Consider the following 18,600-nt stretch of genomic DNA (forward strand, 5'->3'; position numbering starts at 1 on the left):
ACGGAGATCAGGAACTGCCCCCCTCGGGCCCACCTGCGTCTCGGACAGGCTGAGGGCCGTGGCCAGTTCCACCCGCTCCGGCGTGGACAGGTAGCGCTGGATCTCGAATCTCTTCTCCAGGCCGGAAAGCTGCGAGTCCGAGAAAACCGTGCGAGCTTTGCGGCGGCGGCAGTGCTTCCCCGGCAGCTCGGTGTGCTGGGGGTGCGGGAACAACGCCGGCACCGGCACCCCTGCAGAGAGAAAAGCCGGTGAGTGGGTAGAGCCCGATCCCCCGGATGTCACCTCCGCCGCACCCCGGACCCGGGTCCCCAGCGCCTCCCTCCGCTTCTTGCCTCCGCTAGTCCCCTCGTCGCCCCAAAGCTTCTCCAGCCATTCTCCCAGGAATCATAGGGCAGGGAAAATAAAGAATAGCGCTTGGAGATCTTTATCCGGCAGGTCATCTAGACCTACAAACAATGAACAGTAAGTAAAATGGAAAAGAAAATTTTAAAATCTGAGGCCTTAAGAAATGTCTTCTTGGAAAGACTCTCACAGCGTCTGCCAGACCTCCGTTGCGCCTCCCGAAGTTTTCTTGCAAACGACGTCTGGCCCAGTAGCTGTTCTGCCCAGCCACCACCCTTCCATACCCCTGACGACACTCCGCTTAGTTCTGGGGCTAGTAGAGGCATGAATGTGGCCATGCCTCCCAACCCCACTGAAAAACACCTCTCTTCTTTTCCGAGCCCCCATTCTCCTGCCTGCAGTCAAAGGGAACAGACCAAAACTCTCTCATCAGGAGCAAGAACAGAGGGGCAATTCCCACCTGGCACGTTCCTTATCAGTTGTGGGGTCCCGCTGGGGACCCGATCTCTAATCTGGTCCTCATCCTTTTTCTCATTCTTTCTCTCCAACCCTAAGCAGAAGGATTGAAGGGCTTTCCCCACCCTACCCCACCCAGGCCAGGTTAGGGGAGACTTCTCTCGTCTTTCCTCACCTCCACAGGCATTATGGTGTCTGAGACACACCAAGTAAACTGCCACAGACATCAATTTCTGCCAAGGCGTGGGGGGGGGCAAGCAATTCCAGCATCCCGGGCTTTGGCCACTGCTATTTGGGGGGAACATGGGTGCAGTCCAGAAGAGACTGTCACTGGCCAGATAGTGAGGCCAATACCAAAATGAAAACCAAGATGCAGGCTTCAACATAGCTTCTATAATTGCCCTGCCAACCTAGTGCCTCACAATCTGGGTTTTACCGCTTCACAAAAACTTTTAGCTTTTGTCATAGATTCCAGAGCACACATTTCACAAACTGTCTCCTGTGTCTCCACAGCCCTCATCAAGACGGGGTTGTTTCCCGCCTGTGCTCTGCATCTGGATTGAAGGAATTATTATATTTCAATTGGAATGAAAATGCCGAAGAAGAAAAAAAAGAATGTGGCCTTGCAGAGTGCGGCAGAAAAAATCTGGGTATTTCCTCACATCTTCCTGTCCCAACCACTTTGCTGGCCCCCAGTCTTTGTCATTCATGGAAAATCAAAATACTTTGGTGTGGGGCTCCAGCTTCACCAGCAACCAGGGCAGAGGAGGGCAGCTGACCTCAAGATTGTGAGTTAGACATTGGGAGTACAGAGGCTTAAAGAGGAGCAGCATCCCTCCTCCCCCACCCTACCCCCCATTTCTTTCCTTACCCTTTTCATCTTATTCTGGCCAGGTCAAACCTTCAGTCCTCGGAATACCCCCAACCCTCATTCACTTCTAAGCCCCTGCAGTATATCTGTGAATACTCAGCACCAGAGAGGAGAGAACTGGCCCCGCTGGAGCCTTTGGAGTTAATAAGCTGGAAAGTGGAGTTCTGCTCCATGGGGTGGGGTGGTCAGGGGTCTCCCCTAGAGCAAGGGGAGGCAGAGAATCAGGATTGAGAGCTGGACCAAAGTGGCCAGGAAGACCACGAGGAAGGAGACCGAGCACTATCCACCAAGAATATTGTAAAAAACCTCCAGCCACCCTTGGATAGGAATGTTTCCTCCATTAGAAAGCGTGCGGAGTGACCACGACTTATCCCCACGGGCTGGCATGCCTCAAGGGAGCTCTGCATGCTCTCAGCCATATCCCCAATGTTCCACGGTCACTCAGGGAAGGAAGCTGCCAAGCCAGGCCAAATCACCTCTGGCCTTTCTTCTATCACAGGCTTAGGGTCTGTGCTGGGAGACCTAGTCTCTTGCTCCCCAAACCTTGAGGCCCCTGTTACTTACCCGAGGTGGTGAGGAAATAGGGGTGGTGGTGGTCTGCCTTATGCAGAGGGTGATGGGGGTGAGGAGCCAGAAGGGTGGGTGTGGGCATGAGGGGGTAGCCATAGTCTAGCAGAGGCACCCGGGAGGCCAGAGAGCTGGCGAAGTGGTCAGGGGCCATCTCCCTTAGCGGCTTGGGCTTGTGCAGCAGGATGTCCTCAATGAAGAAGGACGTGGGCCTCTGAGAAGACGCAGGGTGTAAAGGGGAGGTGAAGTTGAGATTCATCTTGAGCCAAGCGTCTGTCACAGGGCGAGGGCCGGGGACGAAGTGTAGAAAGCGGGCAGCGTCTCAGCAAGCCTGGTCGAGTGCCGACAACCACCCTCCGAGACTCGGAAGCCCCGCGGCTCTCTCCCGGGCCTGGGCTACCCCGGGCGCTGGAGAGGCGAGAAGACAAGCTCCTGGGTAGGTTGGGTCTACGTGTAGAATTGGCAGCTTCAAGAGGGGAGCTGGGAGAGCCAATGGCAAGGCTGCCAGCGGCGGAGGGGAGGGTGCGGTGGGCTTGGGGCGGGGCGGGGAGCTGTCCGCGGTGCTGAATATGAGCGGCCAGGCCCGGGAAGAGCGGAGCGGACCGGGTTCTTGCTCCTACGATGTTGGTCTCTCAACCTCAATTTGAGCTTTTTCTTTTCTTTCTCTTTCTTTTCTTTTCTTTTTCTTTCTTTTTTTCTTTCTTTGTTTCCTTTTTTTTTTTGGCTCTCAGGCATTTTAAAAGAAAGCTAAAAAGAAAAAGTCTCTGTCATTCGACAGACTCCACTTTAGAGAGCAAAAAGCATTTAAAGCATCCCAAAGCAATGGGGATAAGGCATTTATTTTGGCATCTGGTCCTGGGTTTTCCAAGTTTAGAGACATGCTAGCGGGATGGAGAAGGGGAGAAGTGAGAAGAAGGTCCATATCTGCTACACCCAACTTCAGCCGCTGGCTGAGGCACGGAAGGACTGTTGAGGTAAATAAATAAAATGTCGATGATCATAACATGCTTTCCCTCAGTTATAGAGGGTGGTATGAGGGAAGTTATACCTACATTAGGAAGTAACTTGGTCTGGGTAAGCATGTGCAGAGTTACTTTTTAATGCCAGCCTCCATTTCTCCTCAAATTTCCCTTACTTCCTTTTCATTTCGCTCACACAGCTTCCTATTTCTGCCATACTACCACCTTCAACCCTAACCCACCAAAATAATTGTACTAGATTTTTGTCGTCTGTTCTTTCCCAGCCTTTCTTTTCATTTCCTTCCCTCGCAATCTTTTGGTTTTGGTTGTTTGGTTGTTTGGGGGTTTTTTGTTTTTTTGTTTTGTTTTGTTTTGTTTTGTGTTTTTGTTTTCCTGTTTGTCTCTTTCTAATCTGTCACATTTATTTCCCTGGAGTCAATTTGCTAAAATTAAGGTGATCATCTACAGCACAGCAGGGGTAATTTCAGCTCGCATCGCTGAAAATTGCTCTAATTATTGATGTTAAACTCAGGGAAATTAAAAGAAGCCACTTCTCTTCCATCTCCCCATTTTTAAGCTCTAATTTGTTGAAATCTAGTCGTCACCACAATTCCAATCACTACTGCTAATAGTAAAAGTGTTTTAATAGAGACTGAGTCCTCACAACCCATGCTATTAGATAATTAGAGGAGGTGTTAGAAAGCCAAGTGCTAATCCTTGGGCACACGGGTAGGATTTCCATCTGATCTAGCAGGTAGAACAAATTAATTACCAGAATCAATTAGGCCCCAAACTACAGTGCTCCAGGAAGTGGGAGCATCGTATTCCATAGGGATGAACCGGTAAATGGTAAATAGATGAGGAGAGGAAGAGGAAGAGGGAAGAAGGGGGGAAGTAACTTTAAAGCAAGGTCTTGGCAAGTAGGCATCTAAAGGAAGTCAGAACGCTTTGTCGGGGAGTCTGAACTGTGCTTTCTTTTTTTTTAACTGATTATACTGATTAAGGACTGAAAACGCGAGAACAGGCAGCCAGAGAGGGAAAAGAGTAGACTTTCAGGAGTCGTTCTCCCTCTTGAGCCCTGGTCTATTGATCTCTCACAGTGCTGGGGGAAACCAAAACCAAGGGGACTTGTAAAGTGGAGCTGGGGGTGAGGGTCCATACTTTACCAATGCCCACTTCCCTCTCAGTGAGAGCTTACCCAGCGAGTGAAAGCCAAGCCCGTCCAGTCCCCTAAGACCCTAAAGGCTGAGTGGCTACTGAGGGTGTGACAGGTTTACAACCAGCCTTTGGCCTCAGTAAACAGCCTAGCTGTGCCTGCGCACTCCCTACACTCAGTCTCTGCACAGACTGTGGGTACAGATTTGCACCCAGCCTTAGGGGTGGGATTTCAACCTCATTCCAGAGCTGAGACTATTTCTGTTTCCCAGGCAGAAGTTAAAGAGATTATTGAATGTCCTTTTGGGAGCAGGGGCAGTAAAAACATGTCTTTGGTTGACTGTAACCTTTGAGCCAAGGCGCTGCAAACCCTTTCTCAGAATTTTGCCTTACACATGTATCAGAGTGTTCTCGGGATGCAGAAAAGGGGAGGGAAGGGGTAGACCGCCTACTCAGTCTTTACCCTCCCCCTTATTTCACATACGCTGCACTCAGCTCCCTGCTCACCCCCAAAGCTAAGGGTGTCTCTTCAGGCCCCAGTCCGTGGAGGAGACGCTCCCCTTTTTCTAGTTCGGCTCACCCTGGGACTCGCTTTCCAGAGCCGAGTGCTGAGCACCACCGAGGGAGACTAAAGGCATTTCCCTTGGGGATCCAGTTATACTGCCTTTGCCAAGACCCCAGCAGGAAACTAAGAAGTAAAAGAGGGAGGGAGAAAACTGGATAGCTACGGAAAAGAGTAAGACCTTGAGGACTGTAGGACTTTTCCCTCCTCTTCCCTTCCCCTTTCTGCAACCAAGGGACACAAAGCTCAGTGGCTGAGAGTGCCAACCGCCCACACCAAAGCAGGCCCCTGGGGATGTGGAGGCGGGACCAGGGGATTGGAAATGGAGGCGGAGACAGGAATTCCTCAGTCGCCACCCTTTTCCTGGAGGGAGACCCCCTTCTCCAGGATGCTCAGATAATCACAGCTAGGGCTTGCTTTGGGAGTTCTGGGACCTGAGCCCTGTCTGCCAATAGCTGGCTATACAGGCAGGTCTTGTCCTGCAGCAGTGTCTGTTGGGTCCTAACCACAGACTCCTCCTAGAGTTATGGCCCACACCCTGGAGGAAATGGAAAAGTCAAGAAAGCTGGCAAGTTTCTCTCCTGTGGTGGGGTTACTGAGCAGAACCATGGAGAAACACTAGGGTTACCAGAACCCATTCTCTACCCTCCCCTCAAGGCCCCTGTGTGGCCCATCCTACTTCTGCATTGGAGTGAAGGAAGCCCCCAAAGATGTCCAGCCTCCTATTAAGGTTCAATTCTGGTCTGCCCTATGGGAGGAGGAAGAAGCATTCCAGAGCCTACAGGACGTCCCTGCCACCTGGCCCCACCCCTTAAGGGCCAACCCCTGCAACAGGTAAAAGTTATGTTTTTTCAAATAGCTTGTAAACAATTTGCCCCTTAAAAGCAGAGATGTTTCACTGCCCAGATTATCTCTAAAGTCTACACCAGCACTGTCCAATAATGTGAGCCACCCAGGTAATTTTAAATTTTCTACTAGTCACATTTAAAATGTAGGAAGAAACAGGTGAAATATTAATATATTTCATTTAGCCCCAATATACCAAAAATATTCAACATCGAATCAAAATAAATACATTAATGAGATTCCTTTGTACTTGTATTCTTTAATACTCAATCCTCAAAATCCAGTGTGTACTGTATCCTTACTGCACATCTCAATTTATACTAGTCATATTTCAAGTGCTCAATAGCCACATATGGCTATTGGTTACCTATGGGACAGCACATGGCTAGTTAAATGCCACAATCCCTTTTACCCCTTTCCAATGTAGACAGGCATACACAGAAAATGGAAAGTAGTTGCTGAAGCCAGCCTAGTACTTTCTTATGCTTGCCTTTTAACCATGCATTATATTCAATTATTGAAAGCATTCGTTGAGCATCTACTATATGCCAGGCTATTCACTACACACCCTCCCGAGCTTTCTCCAAGCTTTAGGAGATTAAATAAATGTACTTACATTACATTCATTGTTGATTCTCATTTGACTAGAACCTGTCACCTAGAACCAGCAGGCTGGAGCTGTATGCTAGACTGACACAAAAAACAAGATCTTGCACACTGCTCTGAGCAAAACAAAATAAAGATCAAATGTATTTCCCCCCACCCAACCCACAAGATCTGATGGAGCTCCTACTATGGCCTTAACTGAAGATTGATGAATTCCAAGAGAGAAAAGACATGTTTTTCAGGGAGCAAATAATTAAACAGTCCTTCTCTCTTTCATGTCAGCTTCATCTAAAACTGTCAGCTGAGCTGTGACTTGGTTTCCCAAAAAGATAACTCTATTGATGATCAAAGGAAGAGACTGGTTCCATTAGCCAAGGTGCCTATACAGTGGCCTTCAAAATAAGGGAAGAAATGTATTTTAGAAGGATCTGAGTAACATACTTTACTCATAACATTTTGTATTATATTGCTTGCTGTCTGTTTCAAGTTACTTTCTATCTGAGTACTTTATTTTAAGCATTATCAAAGTGGATGACATGTCTAGAGAAAGAACAGGAGTCACTGAATGCTTCCTGCAAATGCATCTTCAAATAATGCTTTTACACCAGAAATTAGGATGTGAACTCACATGAGAACACATTCAAGGATAGGATATCCAAATCACAGTATTCCTAACGTAAGGACCGCTAAATCCATCCTGTTTGCTCATTCAGGATGATATCAGTCTGTAGGATCAAAACTTTCATTTATTTCTCAAAGTTTTCTTTAAAAAAATGATTTTATGTATTTATTTGAGAGAGAGAGAGAAAGAGAAAGCACAAGTAGGGGAAGGGGCAGAGGGAGAGGGAGAATCAGACACACCCCCCCCCCACCGATCACAGAGCGGGACATGGGGCTCCATCCCAGGACTCTGGGATCATGACCTGAGCCGAAGGCAGACGTTTAACTGACTGAGCCACCCAGGTGCCCTCTCAAAGTTTTCTATGCTGCTTTTGGCATCTTAATTTAAAACATGCTTCATAAAGTGATAGAAAGACCCAGAGCAGGGAATTAAAGGTATGAGATATGAGAGATGATGTATCATTTCTTAATCCTCTAAAAGGTACCTAGTGGAATGAGAATGATCCCATCATTTTCCTCATCAAGTCCCAAAAAAGTAGCCAAATACATTACCGAGAAAAACCAATAGGCTAACAAAACAGTTTTTTAAATATCCTTTTCTTCTATCCTAAACCATCCAACTTCTATTTTCAGATTTAAAATTTAAAGATTNGAATTAAAGGTATGAGATATGAGAGATGATGTATCATTTCTTAATCCTCTAAAAGGTACCTAGTGGAATGAGAATGATCCCATCATTTTCCTCATCAAGTCCCAAAAAAGTAGCCAAATACATTACCGAGAAAAACCAATAGGCTAACAAAACAGTTTTTTAAATATCCTTTTCTTCTATCCTAAACCATCCAACTTCTATTTTCAGATTTAAAATTTAAAGATTTAAAACCTGCTGGGATGCCTCGGTGGCTCAGTTGGTTGTGTCTGCCTTCAGCTCAGGTCATGATCTCAGGGTCCTGAGATCGAGTCCCAAATCGGGCTCCCTGCTCAGCGGGAGTCTGCTTCTCCCTCTGCTGCTCCCACTGTTTGTGCGCTCCCCCCCAACAAATAAATAAATACAATCTTTTTAAAAATAAATTAGGGGCGCCTGGGTGGCACAGCGGTTAAGCGTCTGCCTTCGGCTCAGGGCGTGATCCCGGCGTTATGGGATCGAGCCCCACATCAGGCTCCTCTGCTGTGAGCCTGCTTCTTCCTCTCCCACTCCCCCTGCTTGGGTTCCCTCTCTCGCTGGCTGTCTCTATCTCTGTCAAATAAATAAATAAAATCTTTTAAAAAAAATAAAATAAAAAATTAAATTAAAATAAAATTTGGCACCTATTGATACAATGTACTTCAAAGAATAATACCAAATTAGTATGCATAGCTTTGAAAATAATGGGGCATAAAATGCTGCCATTATGAACTATGTATTTCTGATGCTAGAGATTGTAAAACCTTTTCAAACTCTATTATGAGGTAGAGAGATGAGCTTGTAAACATTTCCCAAGAGGACTTTGTGCATGAAACTAAATATTTGGTATATTTTTGTTAAAATGATGGATCAGTTATGTTTTGTTTGAGAATGCTGTTTACGAAGCCAAATTGATTTTTGTCCTCTAACTTTCATTGCTAATGCAATCAAGTTGGTGGACCAAAAGAAATGGAAGTTACAAATGTTTGCACTATAAGAAGATAATATTGACTTTGTCTTGACAATGACCAAGGTAGTAGACAATCTTCAAAGTTAGGAGTAAAAAGTATTGGAGAGGTTTTCTTAAATAAACCAAAAATAAGAAAGTCTTTCCGTTTGTACCATAAAGCCTGGAAGCCAAAGAAGAAAACACTGATAAATTTAACTGTATTAAACTTTTTAAAATTCTACATGCCAAAAATTATCAAAAGCAAAGGAAAAAGACAAACAATAAAACAGATAGAAAGTATTTGTGATTCATATCCCAGACACAGAGACAATTTGTTATACACAAAAAGTTCCTAGGGGAGCCTGGATGGCTCAGTCAGTTAAACATCTGCCTTCATCTCAGGTCATGATCCCAGGGTCCTGGGATTGAGCCCCATGTTGGGTTCCCTGCTCAGCGGGGAGTCTGCTTCTCTCTCTTCCTCTACCCCTACCCACCCCATGCTTGCTCGCTCTCTCTCTCACAAATGAATAAATAAAATCTTAAAAAGAAAAGTTCCTGGGGCACCTGGGTGGCTCCGTTGTTAAGCGTCTGCCTTCGGCTCAGGGCGTGATCCCGGCGTTCTGGGATCGAGCCCCATGTCAGGTTCCTCCGCTATGAGCCTGCTTCTTCCTCTCCCACTTCCCCTGCTTGTGTTCCCTCTCTCGCTGGCTGTCTCTATCTCTGTCAAATAAATAAAATCTTAAAAAAAAAGTTCCTACAAATCAATAAGGAAAAAGACCAAGAGCACAGTTTAAAAATTGGCAAAAGATAGGAAGAAACAGTTAACAAAAAAGGAAATATAAATGGCTATTAAACATTTTAAAGAGGTTAATCATAATACTAAAAATAAATCTAATGAAAGATCAGCTACAGTGAGACAACATCATTAACATATGGAGTATTTATATTCTTTTTTTTTTTTAAAGATTTTATTTATTTACTTGACAGAGATAGAGACAGCCAGCAAGAGGGAACACAAGCAGGGGGAGTGGGAGAGGAAGAAGCAGGCTCCCAGTAGAGGAGCCTGATGTGGGGCTCGATTCCCATAACGCCGGGATCACGCCCTGAGCCAAAGGCAGACGCTTAACGACTGAGCCACCCAGGCGCCCCAGGAGTATTTACATTCTACATCGTGTTCTTTGGGCTGTCTTCTTACTTGAACGTCACATCTCTTGTTTACATATATAAAGACAAGGAGGATCACTTAGGTAGAATCAGGAACTCAAGATCCCCCAGCTTTGTATGTCAGGATTTGAACTCAGATTTTTCTGACCCCAGAGTCCACAGTCTATTCATTGCAACCACATTATCTTTGAAAAATAAACAAGTAAAGCAATAATAGATGCTGCTTATGTCCCATCTGGAGTAAAACCTGAAACTATAGCCCTTGGTTTAAGAGGCCAACCTCCCCAATTCTTCTCCTTGGAGGATTTATAAATTCATGCCACTCCCTGCAAAAACTAGAACCTAAAATACCAGAAAGGATGTTTCAAAGTTTTAACTTTGGAAAATGAAGACACACACACACACACACACACACACACACACACACACACACACTTAGCATCCTCACTTCAAGGTGAAGAGAGCAAGATGGAGTACCAGTGGTAAATAGAAGAGGGCTTGGAGTTAAGCAGATGGAGGTTAGAATCTGGTTCCATCACCATTGCATGCTCACTGTATGACCTTGGAAATTTTATTTATCCCCTCTAAGCCTACCTCATAGGACAGTTTGGGGGAGTAATTAAGATAATGATTAAGATAATGTATATACCTGAACATACACAATGTTATATGTCAATTATATCTCAATTTTAAAAAGGTAATATATGTAAAGCGTTTTGCCCAGTGCCTGGCACACAGCTACATCTCAGGAAGTCCCCCTACTACTAGTGCTGGTGCAGCCGGTGATGGTGGCCTGATGAGCCAATACAAGCAAGCCCAAATAATCAATACTGGAACCCTAGGGCTACCATGGACATGGATGATTAATAAATCCAACACTGTGTTGTTATATAAAAGCAGTTATATAATTCCAGGAAGAGTTTTTTGCCAAGAAAAAAAAAGAATGTCTTGGGAAGGAGGTGATTATACTAGGTAGTGCTCTCCTGGGTACAAATGGGAACAAGTGGAGAACATCTATTTAATTCTAGAAGATACCTTGAAGATGATTTGAAGAAAGATGACATCATCTAACTTTCCCACAGCCAGAGTTCAAAAACATTAAACTAGAAAATACTTTAAGATCAACACCAAGTCTGGGGGTGCCTGGGTGGCTCAGTCGTTAAGCATCTGCCTTCGGCTCAGGTCATGGTCCCAGAGTTCTGGGATCAAGCCCGACATCGGGCTCCCTGCTCAGTGGAAAGCCTGCTTCTCCCTCTCCCACTCCCCCAGCTTGTGTTACCTCTCTCACTGTGTCTCTCTGTCCAATAAATAGATACAAATCTTTAAAAAAAAAAAGATCAATGCCAAGTCTGGTTCTTCCCACCCTCAAACAGAAGAAAACAATCAGGCAAAGAGAATTTACTGTTTACCAGGTATCCTACCTTTGCTAGGCTCTGTATGAGGTGGTTTGGAGAGATAGGGTAGGGGAGTGCAGGGAACAAAGAAAAGTATAAGCCTATGTCTGCTTCAGACACACACACACACACACACACACACACACACTCTCATACAGTCTCTATATATAACCCAAAACACACAAAACAAAAAGACCAAGAGCTTCTCTGTTTATTTTACTTAATTAGGAAAACATCACTAAGAGGATACAGACTTCACTGTAGTTAGGATAGAAAAAATATTGGCAGATAGTAAAGCCAAGAGCTCTGTGATTTATTCAGTTTTTATCTGCAAACATTTATTGAACATGTACCTTGCAAAAAGGTGGGTATGCATTTGGAGGCCTTTTCTCATATGTATCTCATATGTATCTTGCTTCCACTTTTAAACCAAGGATTTAATTTTATCTACTTTATCTTAATACTCTCCAATGCACAGTGGACTCTCCCAAAATTGACATGAAGATACCTCCATGATTGGTTTGCAGTATTATTTGACAGTTGCCAGGTAAAAGAATAATTTAGTGCTGGTTACCAGATCCTTCCCTATTGGTTGAAAGGCAGGCAGCTCCTCGAGATGGTGTGGAGATACCATAGGCTTTTTTATTTTATTTTATTTTTTTAGAGAGAGAGAGAGAGTGTGTGTGCACATGGCAGTGGGGTGGGGTGTAGGAGCAGAGGGAGAGGGAGAGAGAGAGACTTTTAAACAGGCTCCATGCCCAGAGTGGAGCTGGACATGGGCTTGAGCTTGTGACCCTGAGATCATGACCCGAGTCAAAATCAAGAGTTAGACACTTAACTTACCAAGCCACGGAGGCGCCCCTACCAAACGCTTTTTTAAAAACCACCATGTGTTTTGGTGGGGGGAAGAAATACGGACTGGTGTATTTGGGGAAGTCTCTTCAAACCGAACTAAAACAGAACCTTCACTTTGCCCTCTGAGGTCTTCGTCTCACCAAACTCAATTATTAAAAAACGCTTTCATCTGTCCTTCTGGAAGGATCGTTCTCCTCAGCCCCCATCTACAGATCCCATCCAAATCTAGATCCAGGTCATTCCCCTCTCCATCAGAAAACCACTCCTGTCTGTAGCACTTAGTCGGCAGAGACACCATTCACTGAGTTTTTGGAATAAGCTAAATACCACGTTGACATGTTTTATCTCTTGTCATGGCCATGTTCTGTTTTACGGCTAGACTAGGAATTGTTTTATAGGCAATATATTCAGATAATTCACAAGTTAAAATTTAGAAAAAGTATATGAAGTGAAACATCTCCCCTTTCCCTCCCTTAGGCAATTCTCCCTTTGGAGCCAATCACTGTCACTGCTTTCTAAGTATCTTTTCAGAGAGACTTTAAGCATACATAGGTAATATATACTCTTCTTTTTAGGTCACTTAACCCTTGAGGGCCTTGGTTATTCTATCTGCAAAGTTGTGATAACGTCATGTACCTCAGAGACCTATTGTAGGGACCATTCTATGAAGAAAATATGCAAAAGAGTTTTAAAAACTGTCCAGCAAGAGGAAGATGTTATTTACTATTAAGGGTAATAGCTTCTAGGGACGCCTGGGTGTCTCAGTCGGTTAAGCATCTGCCTTTGGCTCAAGACATGATCTCGGGGTCTTGGGATCGAGCCTACATCAGGCACCCTGCTCAGCAGGGAGTCTGCTTCTCCCTCTGCTCCTCTCCCTGCTTGTGCTTGCTCTCTTGCTCTCTCTTTCTCAAATAAACAAATAAAATATTTTTTAAAAAGGGTAATAGCTTCTAGCACTTAATCTGTGATAGTATCGTATTTTGTGTTTTAATACATTCTATCTAATCTACACTACAAAGTAAAAATAATTACTTTAGGTTTATATTTCAAGAAACTGAAGCTCAGAGGCGCCCAGGTGGTACAGTCAGTTAAGCATCTGACTCTGGATTTCAGCTCAGGTCATGATCTCAGGGTCGTGAGATGGAGCCCCACATCAGGCTCCACGCTCAACAGGGGAGTCTGCTTGGGATTCTCTCTCCCTCTGCCTCTACCCCTACTGCTCGTGCTGTCTCTCTCTCAAATAAGTAAAGAGATCTTAAAAAAAATCTTTAAGAAAATATAAAAGAAAGAAACTGAAGCTCAAAGTGTGGACTTAGACTTACCCGGCCACACATCTGGCAAGTGGCAGAAGAGGGACTGAAACCCACATTTGCACAGATTCAAAGACTGGGCTCTTTCCATTGAACCTCATTTTGACTTATAATTTATTTATTTTTTTAAAGATTTTATTTATTTATTTGACAGAGATAGAGACAGCCAGCAAGAGAGGGAACACAAGCAGGGGGAGTGGGAGAGGAAGAAGCAGGCTCATAGCGGAGGAGCCTGATGTGGGGCTCGATCCCATAATGCCGGGATCACGCCCTGAGCCGAAGGCAGACGTTTAACCGCTGTGCCACCCAGGCGTCCCTATAATTTATTTTTTTTAATTCAAGTATAATGAGGGGTGCCTGGGTGGCTCAGTTGGTTAAGTGTCTGCCTTCAGCTCAGGTCATGATCCCAGCATCCTGGGATCTTAGCCCGGCATGGGGGCTCCCTGCTCAGCAGGAGTCTGCTTCTTCCTTCCGCTGCTCTTGTGCTCTCTCTCTCTTTCTCCCTCTCTCTCTCTCCCCCTCTCAAATAAATAAATAAATAAATAAATAAATAAATAAATTCAAGTATAACGAACATAGTGTTATATTAGTTTCAGGTGGACAATATGGTGATTTTACATTTTTACTTATAATTTAAAAAATAAAGGCCTCATGCAAGACACAACCTGGACCATTTAGGATTGGTAGAATTTGGACAGGTGGAAGGAGGTGAGGACATTGTTCCCGTGGAGAAGAACGGCAAATAGGAGTATTCACAGGGCAGATAGAACAAAATATATTTTCAGGATAGTGAGATGATCGTAACTAGAGTGGAGACTTTGAGTAATATTTAAAAATGTGATTTGGGCCTTATTAACAAGTACTTTGAAAGACAGAAGACGTTATGCTTAATTTGGAGGACAGCCTGCTGAGGATAGGGACCAATAAAGGTTTTCTGAACGGAGCTGTAACTGTGGGTGATAGCGTTTTCGGAAATTTTATGTCAAGTCTTTATGCATGAGGAATTAGAGGAAGGGCCCTAGAAAGTGGACAAAGTATTGGTGTTTCCAGATAGGAGCCATTCAGCCAAAAAACCGACCATCCATTCATTCAACAAATATGTAGTCGTCACTGTCCATGGCCGTCGGGCATGGTAAGATTAGCTTAGAATATACAAATACAAACACCACACTGGGCTCTGCTGTTAAGACTTTCAAACCTCATGATAATATCATGATCTTAACTGCTTACAGCTTCTCTGTTCCCTTTTCATCACTCCCTGTAATCCTTTCTTCAGTAGCCAGAGTGCTGATTCCAAAGCGCAAATCTGATTATGTTAGTCCATGCTTAAAATCCTTTGGTAGCGTGTTACGTGACCTGCCCTGCCAGGATCATGTGTTGGTCTAGCCATCGCTCCCACACAGGTTTACTCCTCTATGGTTCTCAGACAGAACCAATCGCTTCCTCCCAGAAGCCTTCCCTGATGCCCGCAGGTGTGTCAGGTGTCCTGCCTGGGTGCGACCACACATTTCTGATATCAGCATATTTTTCTCACTGTAATGCAACTGTCTCTTTCATTGTTTGTCTCCTTCTCTAAACTGTAAATGCTACAGAAGGAGGACCACTTCTATCCCAAGCATCTAGTCCAACGTCTGGCACACAGTGAGGTCTCAAATGCTGACTGTAACTGACTGAACAGGTGAGTAAACAAATAAGTACCTAGGTAACATAACCACTCAGATGATCCAGCCTGGTAGATTGTACTTTGTGTGGGAAAGAAGCAAGTGTTTTCTGTTGTTTATAAAGTGGCATGAAGGCTAATGAATCCCTGGTCGCCTTTCCAATTCGAAGTCGAATGGGACAGAGACCGTAGGGAGCAACGAAGTTGGAATGGCTGGTTAGCAGATAACAAGTGGAGGGAAGGGTGGTTGCCATGACAACCTGCACGCTTATTCACTACCACAAGCCTGTAGTGTACCTGAAGAACCCGGATTCCAATGGGTTCAAAATCTGCACGCTCCTGGCCCAAATAGTTTTTTGTATTTTTTAGAATCCTAGAATGCTATGGCTGTTAGAACCTTAAAGAGTCTTCCTTTCTGTATTCCTTGTACAAATAAATTCCAGAAAAGGTGAGTGATGTGTCCAGTCACACAGCAAACTCCCGGCAAAGCTGAGGTAGAAAACATGAGTCTTTCCACATGCAGCGAAGTGTTACCATTTCGTGACTCCCAAAGATGTTGGATTCTTTCACCAGTAGATCAGTCACAGGTGGGTTTGCAGAATTTCTCATTGTGTTAAATTTCTCATTTTACTCAAAACTTCATGCATCCATCCACTCATTCATTCACCCTTCAACCAGTCCCTTGGAATGTTATTACCTATCTTGCACTAAGGCTGCAGGAACTAGGACACTCTCTCATGCAGGGTCCTTAGCATTCGTTTGATTCTGCTGTGAAATGGGGGAAACTGGATTGTTGCATGGTACCGAAGCATTCTCCTATGGGCTACTTGCTATTTATGGACAAGAAAGGGTAACTGCTGCTTCTCCCTCTCCCTCTGCCTGCTGCTGCTCCCCCTGCTTGTGCTCTCTCCCTCTCTCTCTGTCAAATAAAGAAATAAAATCTTTCTTAAAAAAGCAAGCAAGCAAGCAAGCAAGCAAGCGTAACTGGATGTGATGTGATCAGACTGTCACCACTTCAAGCCAGTGATCAATCTTACCATCCCTAACGGGGGACAACCAGACATTCATTATATGTGCCCCATGGTGATGCTAAGTGAGGTATACATCACCACCTCCAAAGTATTCCTGCCAAATGTTTAACCTGAGTCCAACCAGGTTTAGACCCTACTTCAAGCTACAGAAACCACACAGGATAGAAAATGAGCTGCAGTATACTATGGGGACGCAGTCAGACAAATCCGGGAGGTCCAGCATTGTATGGGACAATTCCCCATTTCCTTCAACAAAGGCAATGCCATGAGGAAAATAAAAATAACGTATCTTTTATTTAAGGACTCAAATAAAGGACTTAAGGCCTTAAGACATGCTGTGCACAGTCCCTTCTTTAAAAAAACGGGGGGGGGCGGGGAGGTGGCGCTTGGGTGGTTCAGTAGGTTGAGCGTCTGACTCTTGGTTTTGACTCAGCTGATGGTCTCAGGGTCCTGGGATTGAGCCCCACCATTGGGCTCCATGCTCAGCGGAGAGACGGAGAGACGGAGAGACGGCTTGGGATTCTCTTCTCTCTCTCCCTCTGCCCCTCCCCCCACTCGAAAGAAGGAAGGAAGAAAGGAAGAAAGGAAGAGGAGAGAAAGAGAGAGAGAGAAAGAAAGAAAGAAAGAAAGAAAGAAAGAAAGAAAGAAAGAAAGAAGAGAAAGAAAAAAGAAAAAATCTTTAAAAGACACGCTGTGCATGGTCCTTGGCCAGATGCTCTGAACATACCAACCATTAAAAATACTTTTAGAGAAATAGGGACATTTGAATATACACTAGGTATCAGAATAGGAAGGAATCCTTGTTAATTTTGTTCAAAGTGAAAATGGTATTGCGGTTCTACAGGAAAATGTCCTTTTAATTTTTTTTAAAAATGTGTATATTTAAGTAATTTGGGTGAAACATCATTTGCCTGAATTTACGTAAACCTCCGGGGTGGGGTAGAGATGAAATAATTGTGACAAATGATGTGTAACTGTTATATTTTAGTGATCAATACAGGAACGTTCCGGATACTATTTTCTTCGTTTTCCTCTTTGTGGAAAATTTCCGTAATAAAAAGGTAAAAGCAAAAACGTTATTCAACCATTCAGAGAGGTTGGACTTGGCATACACGTTAGGGTATGCACAGTAGCCAGTGCAGAGAAAGTAACACAGGAACAGACCCACAGCTTTCCAGGAGTCTAGAGAAGAAAGACGTCTTGGCCTGAGAAGGGAGTTGGTGAATGTAATGGAAATGGGCGCAGCAGAGCCAAGGGTCTGAGTGGAGTCTAGACAATTGCCAATGTAATAGACCCACTCGCTTCCCCTCTCCTCCCATGTGGAAGGCAGGAGAGATGCTGGTGAATCTAACTCTCAAAGATGCCCGAGCCTCGCTGCCTAATTTGATATGAAAAGTCCACTCCCAGTTGGTCTATAGAGTGAACCCAGAGCCTGACCTCCCACCGCGCACTGCCTTAAGCTCCCAGCCACCGAATAATCAAAGCTAATTACAAACACAAAGGGATGCTCATTTGCAAAGAAATGACCTGCAGCTACTTGTTGCACCCGTCAGAGGTCAACTCCGTCCAACCCAATTAGTACTTTCCCGAGAGACTGCTGATATCCGTGCCCGTTCCCACAGCAGGCTCTAGTCGGAGGCCCAGCAAAGCCACCCAGAAGCCCCTGAAAGCCAGAGGGCTGTGTTTTTCTCTCCAGCTCGACGTTGACCATTTTTTTACGCAGCCCTTATCCCTTAAGAACAAATTCAGTTGAGTCCACATGAAACAAAACAACAGCAGAATGGATGATGTTGCCATTTATATGCTCTGACTAATGCAGTTCCTGATTTCCCTTCCAAATTAAATGCATTTCGCTTAGTACATTTTCAACAGACGTTACTCATCTGCTCGATTAATGAGTTTGCTGTGAAAGCGTACTTTGGTAGCAATTTGAAACAAAAGCACCTTAACGTGACTGAGGCTTTGCTTTTCCTCCTCTCTCCATCTTCGCCTCTCTTCCTGCCTCTCCCTCCCCAGGGCAAATGCATCACGGAAGCAGGGACCGGGAAGCTGGAATTGGCTGAGGGCTCTCTTCTGTGTCACTACGCTACATTAGGAATAAAACCTTCCACTTAAACACTTAAATGAAAACATCGAGAAACTAATTTACTATTTGCAATCACATGATTTAAGCCGAAGCTGCCTTAATTTCCTCCCCATTTTGCTACATATTCAATGTGAGCGCACACTAGATTGGTCTATGAAAAGGCTGTCTTCGAATCACAACACTTAAGACCTCTTTCATTTTCTTTTTGATTAAATAATTGAAATTCCTGTCAGGGCCTGCACTTTACCGACGCACAGATTTGGTGTGTGAGGATAAAGACCACGTTTTGTCTGCTGCCTGGGTCTTAAAAGCCAGCGGGCTCTACTTCATGGAGGGGCTCACAAAACGGACCCACGCTATTCACCCATTTCGCAGAAATTTTCTGTGCCCATTAAGTGACTGTTCGAGACAAATTATGGAAAGTGTCCCCTCTCGGTTAGCCATCCTCGTTCACCTGGAGGCTTCTGCTTGCCGAGAGCTGAGCTACTCTCATGCCAACTTG

At 44.7% G+C, this 18,600-nt stretch overlaps 1 protein-coding gene across 1 annotated transcript in view; it reads right to left on the reverse strand.

The window, feature by feature from the left end:
- Positions 1 to 18,600, reverse strand: part of BSX (brain specific homeobox) — a 61,372-nt gene that overhangs the window by 2,478 nt on the left and 40,294 nt on the right. The window contains exons 4-5 of the mRNA XM_002914081.4: positions 2,234 to 3,202; positions 34 to 230 (exon numbers count right to left, since the gene is read on the reverse strand). Coding sequence (XP_002914127.2) covers positions 34 to 230; positions 2,234 to 2,495 — 459 coding nt within the window. The 5' untranslated portion in view covers positions 2,496 to 3,202. The remainder of the gene's footprint in view (positions 1 to 33; positions 231 to 2,233; positions 3,203 to 18,600) is intronic.

This window comes from Ailuropoda melanoleuca, chromosome 8 (genome assembly GCF_002007445.2).
Source record: "Ailuropoda melanoleuca isolate Jingjing chromosome 8, ASM200744v2, whole genome shotgun sequence".
Lineage (NCBI taxonomy): Eukaryota > Metazoa > Chordata > Mammalia > Carnivora > Ursidae > Ailuropoda > Ailuropoda melanoleuca.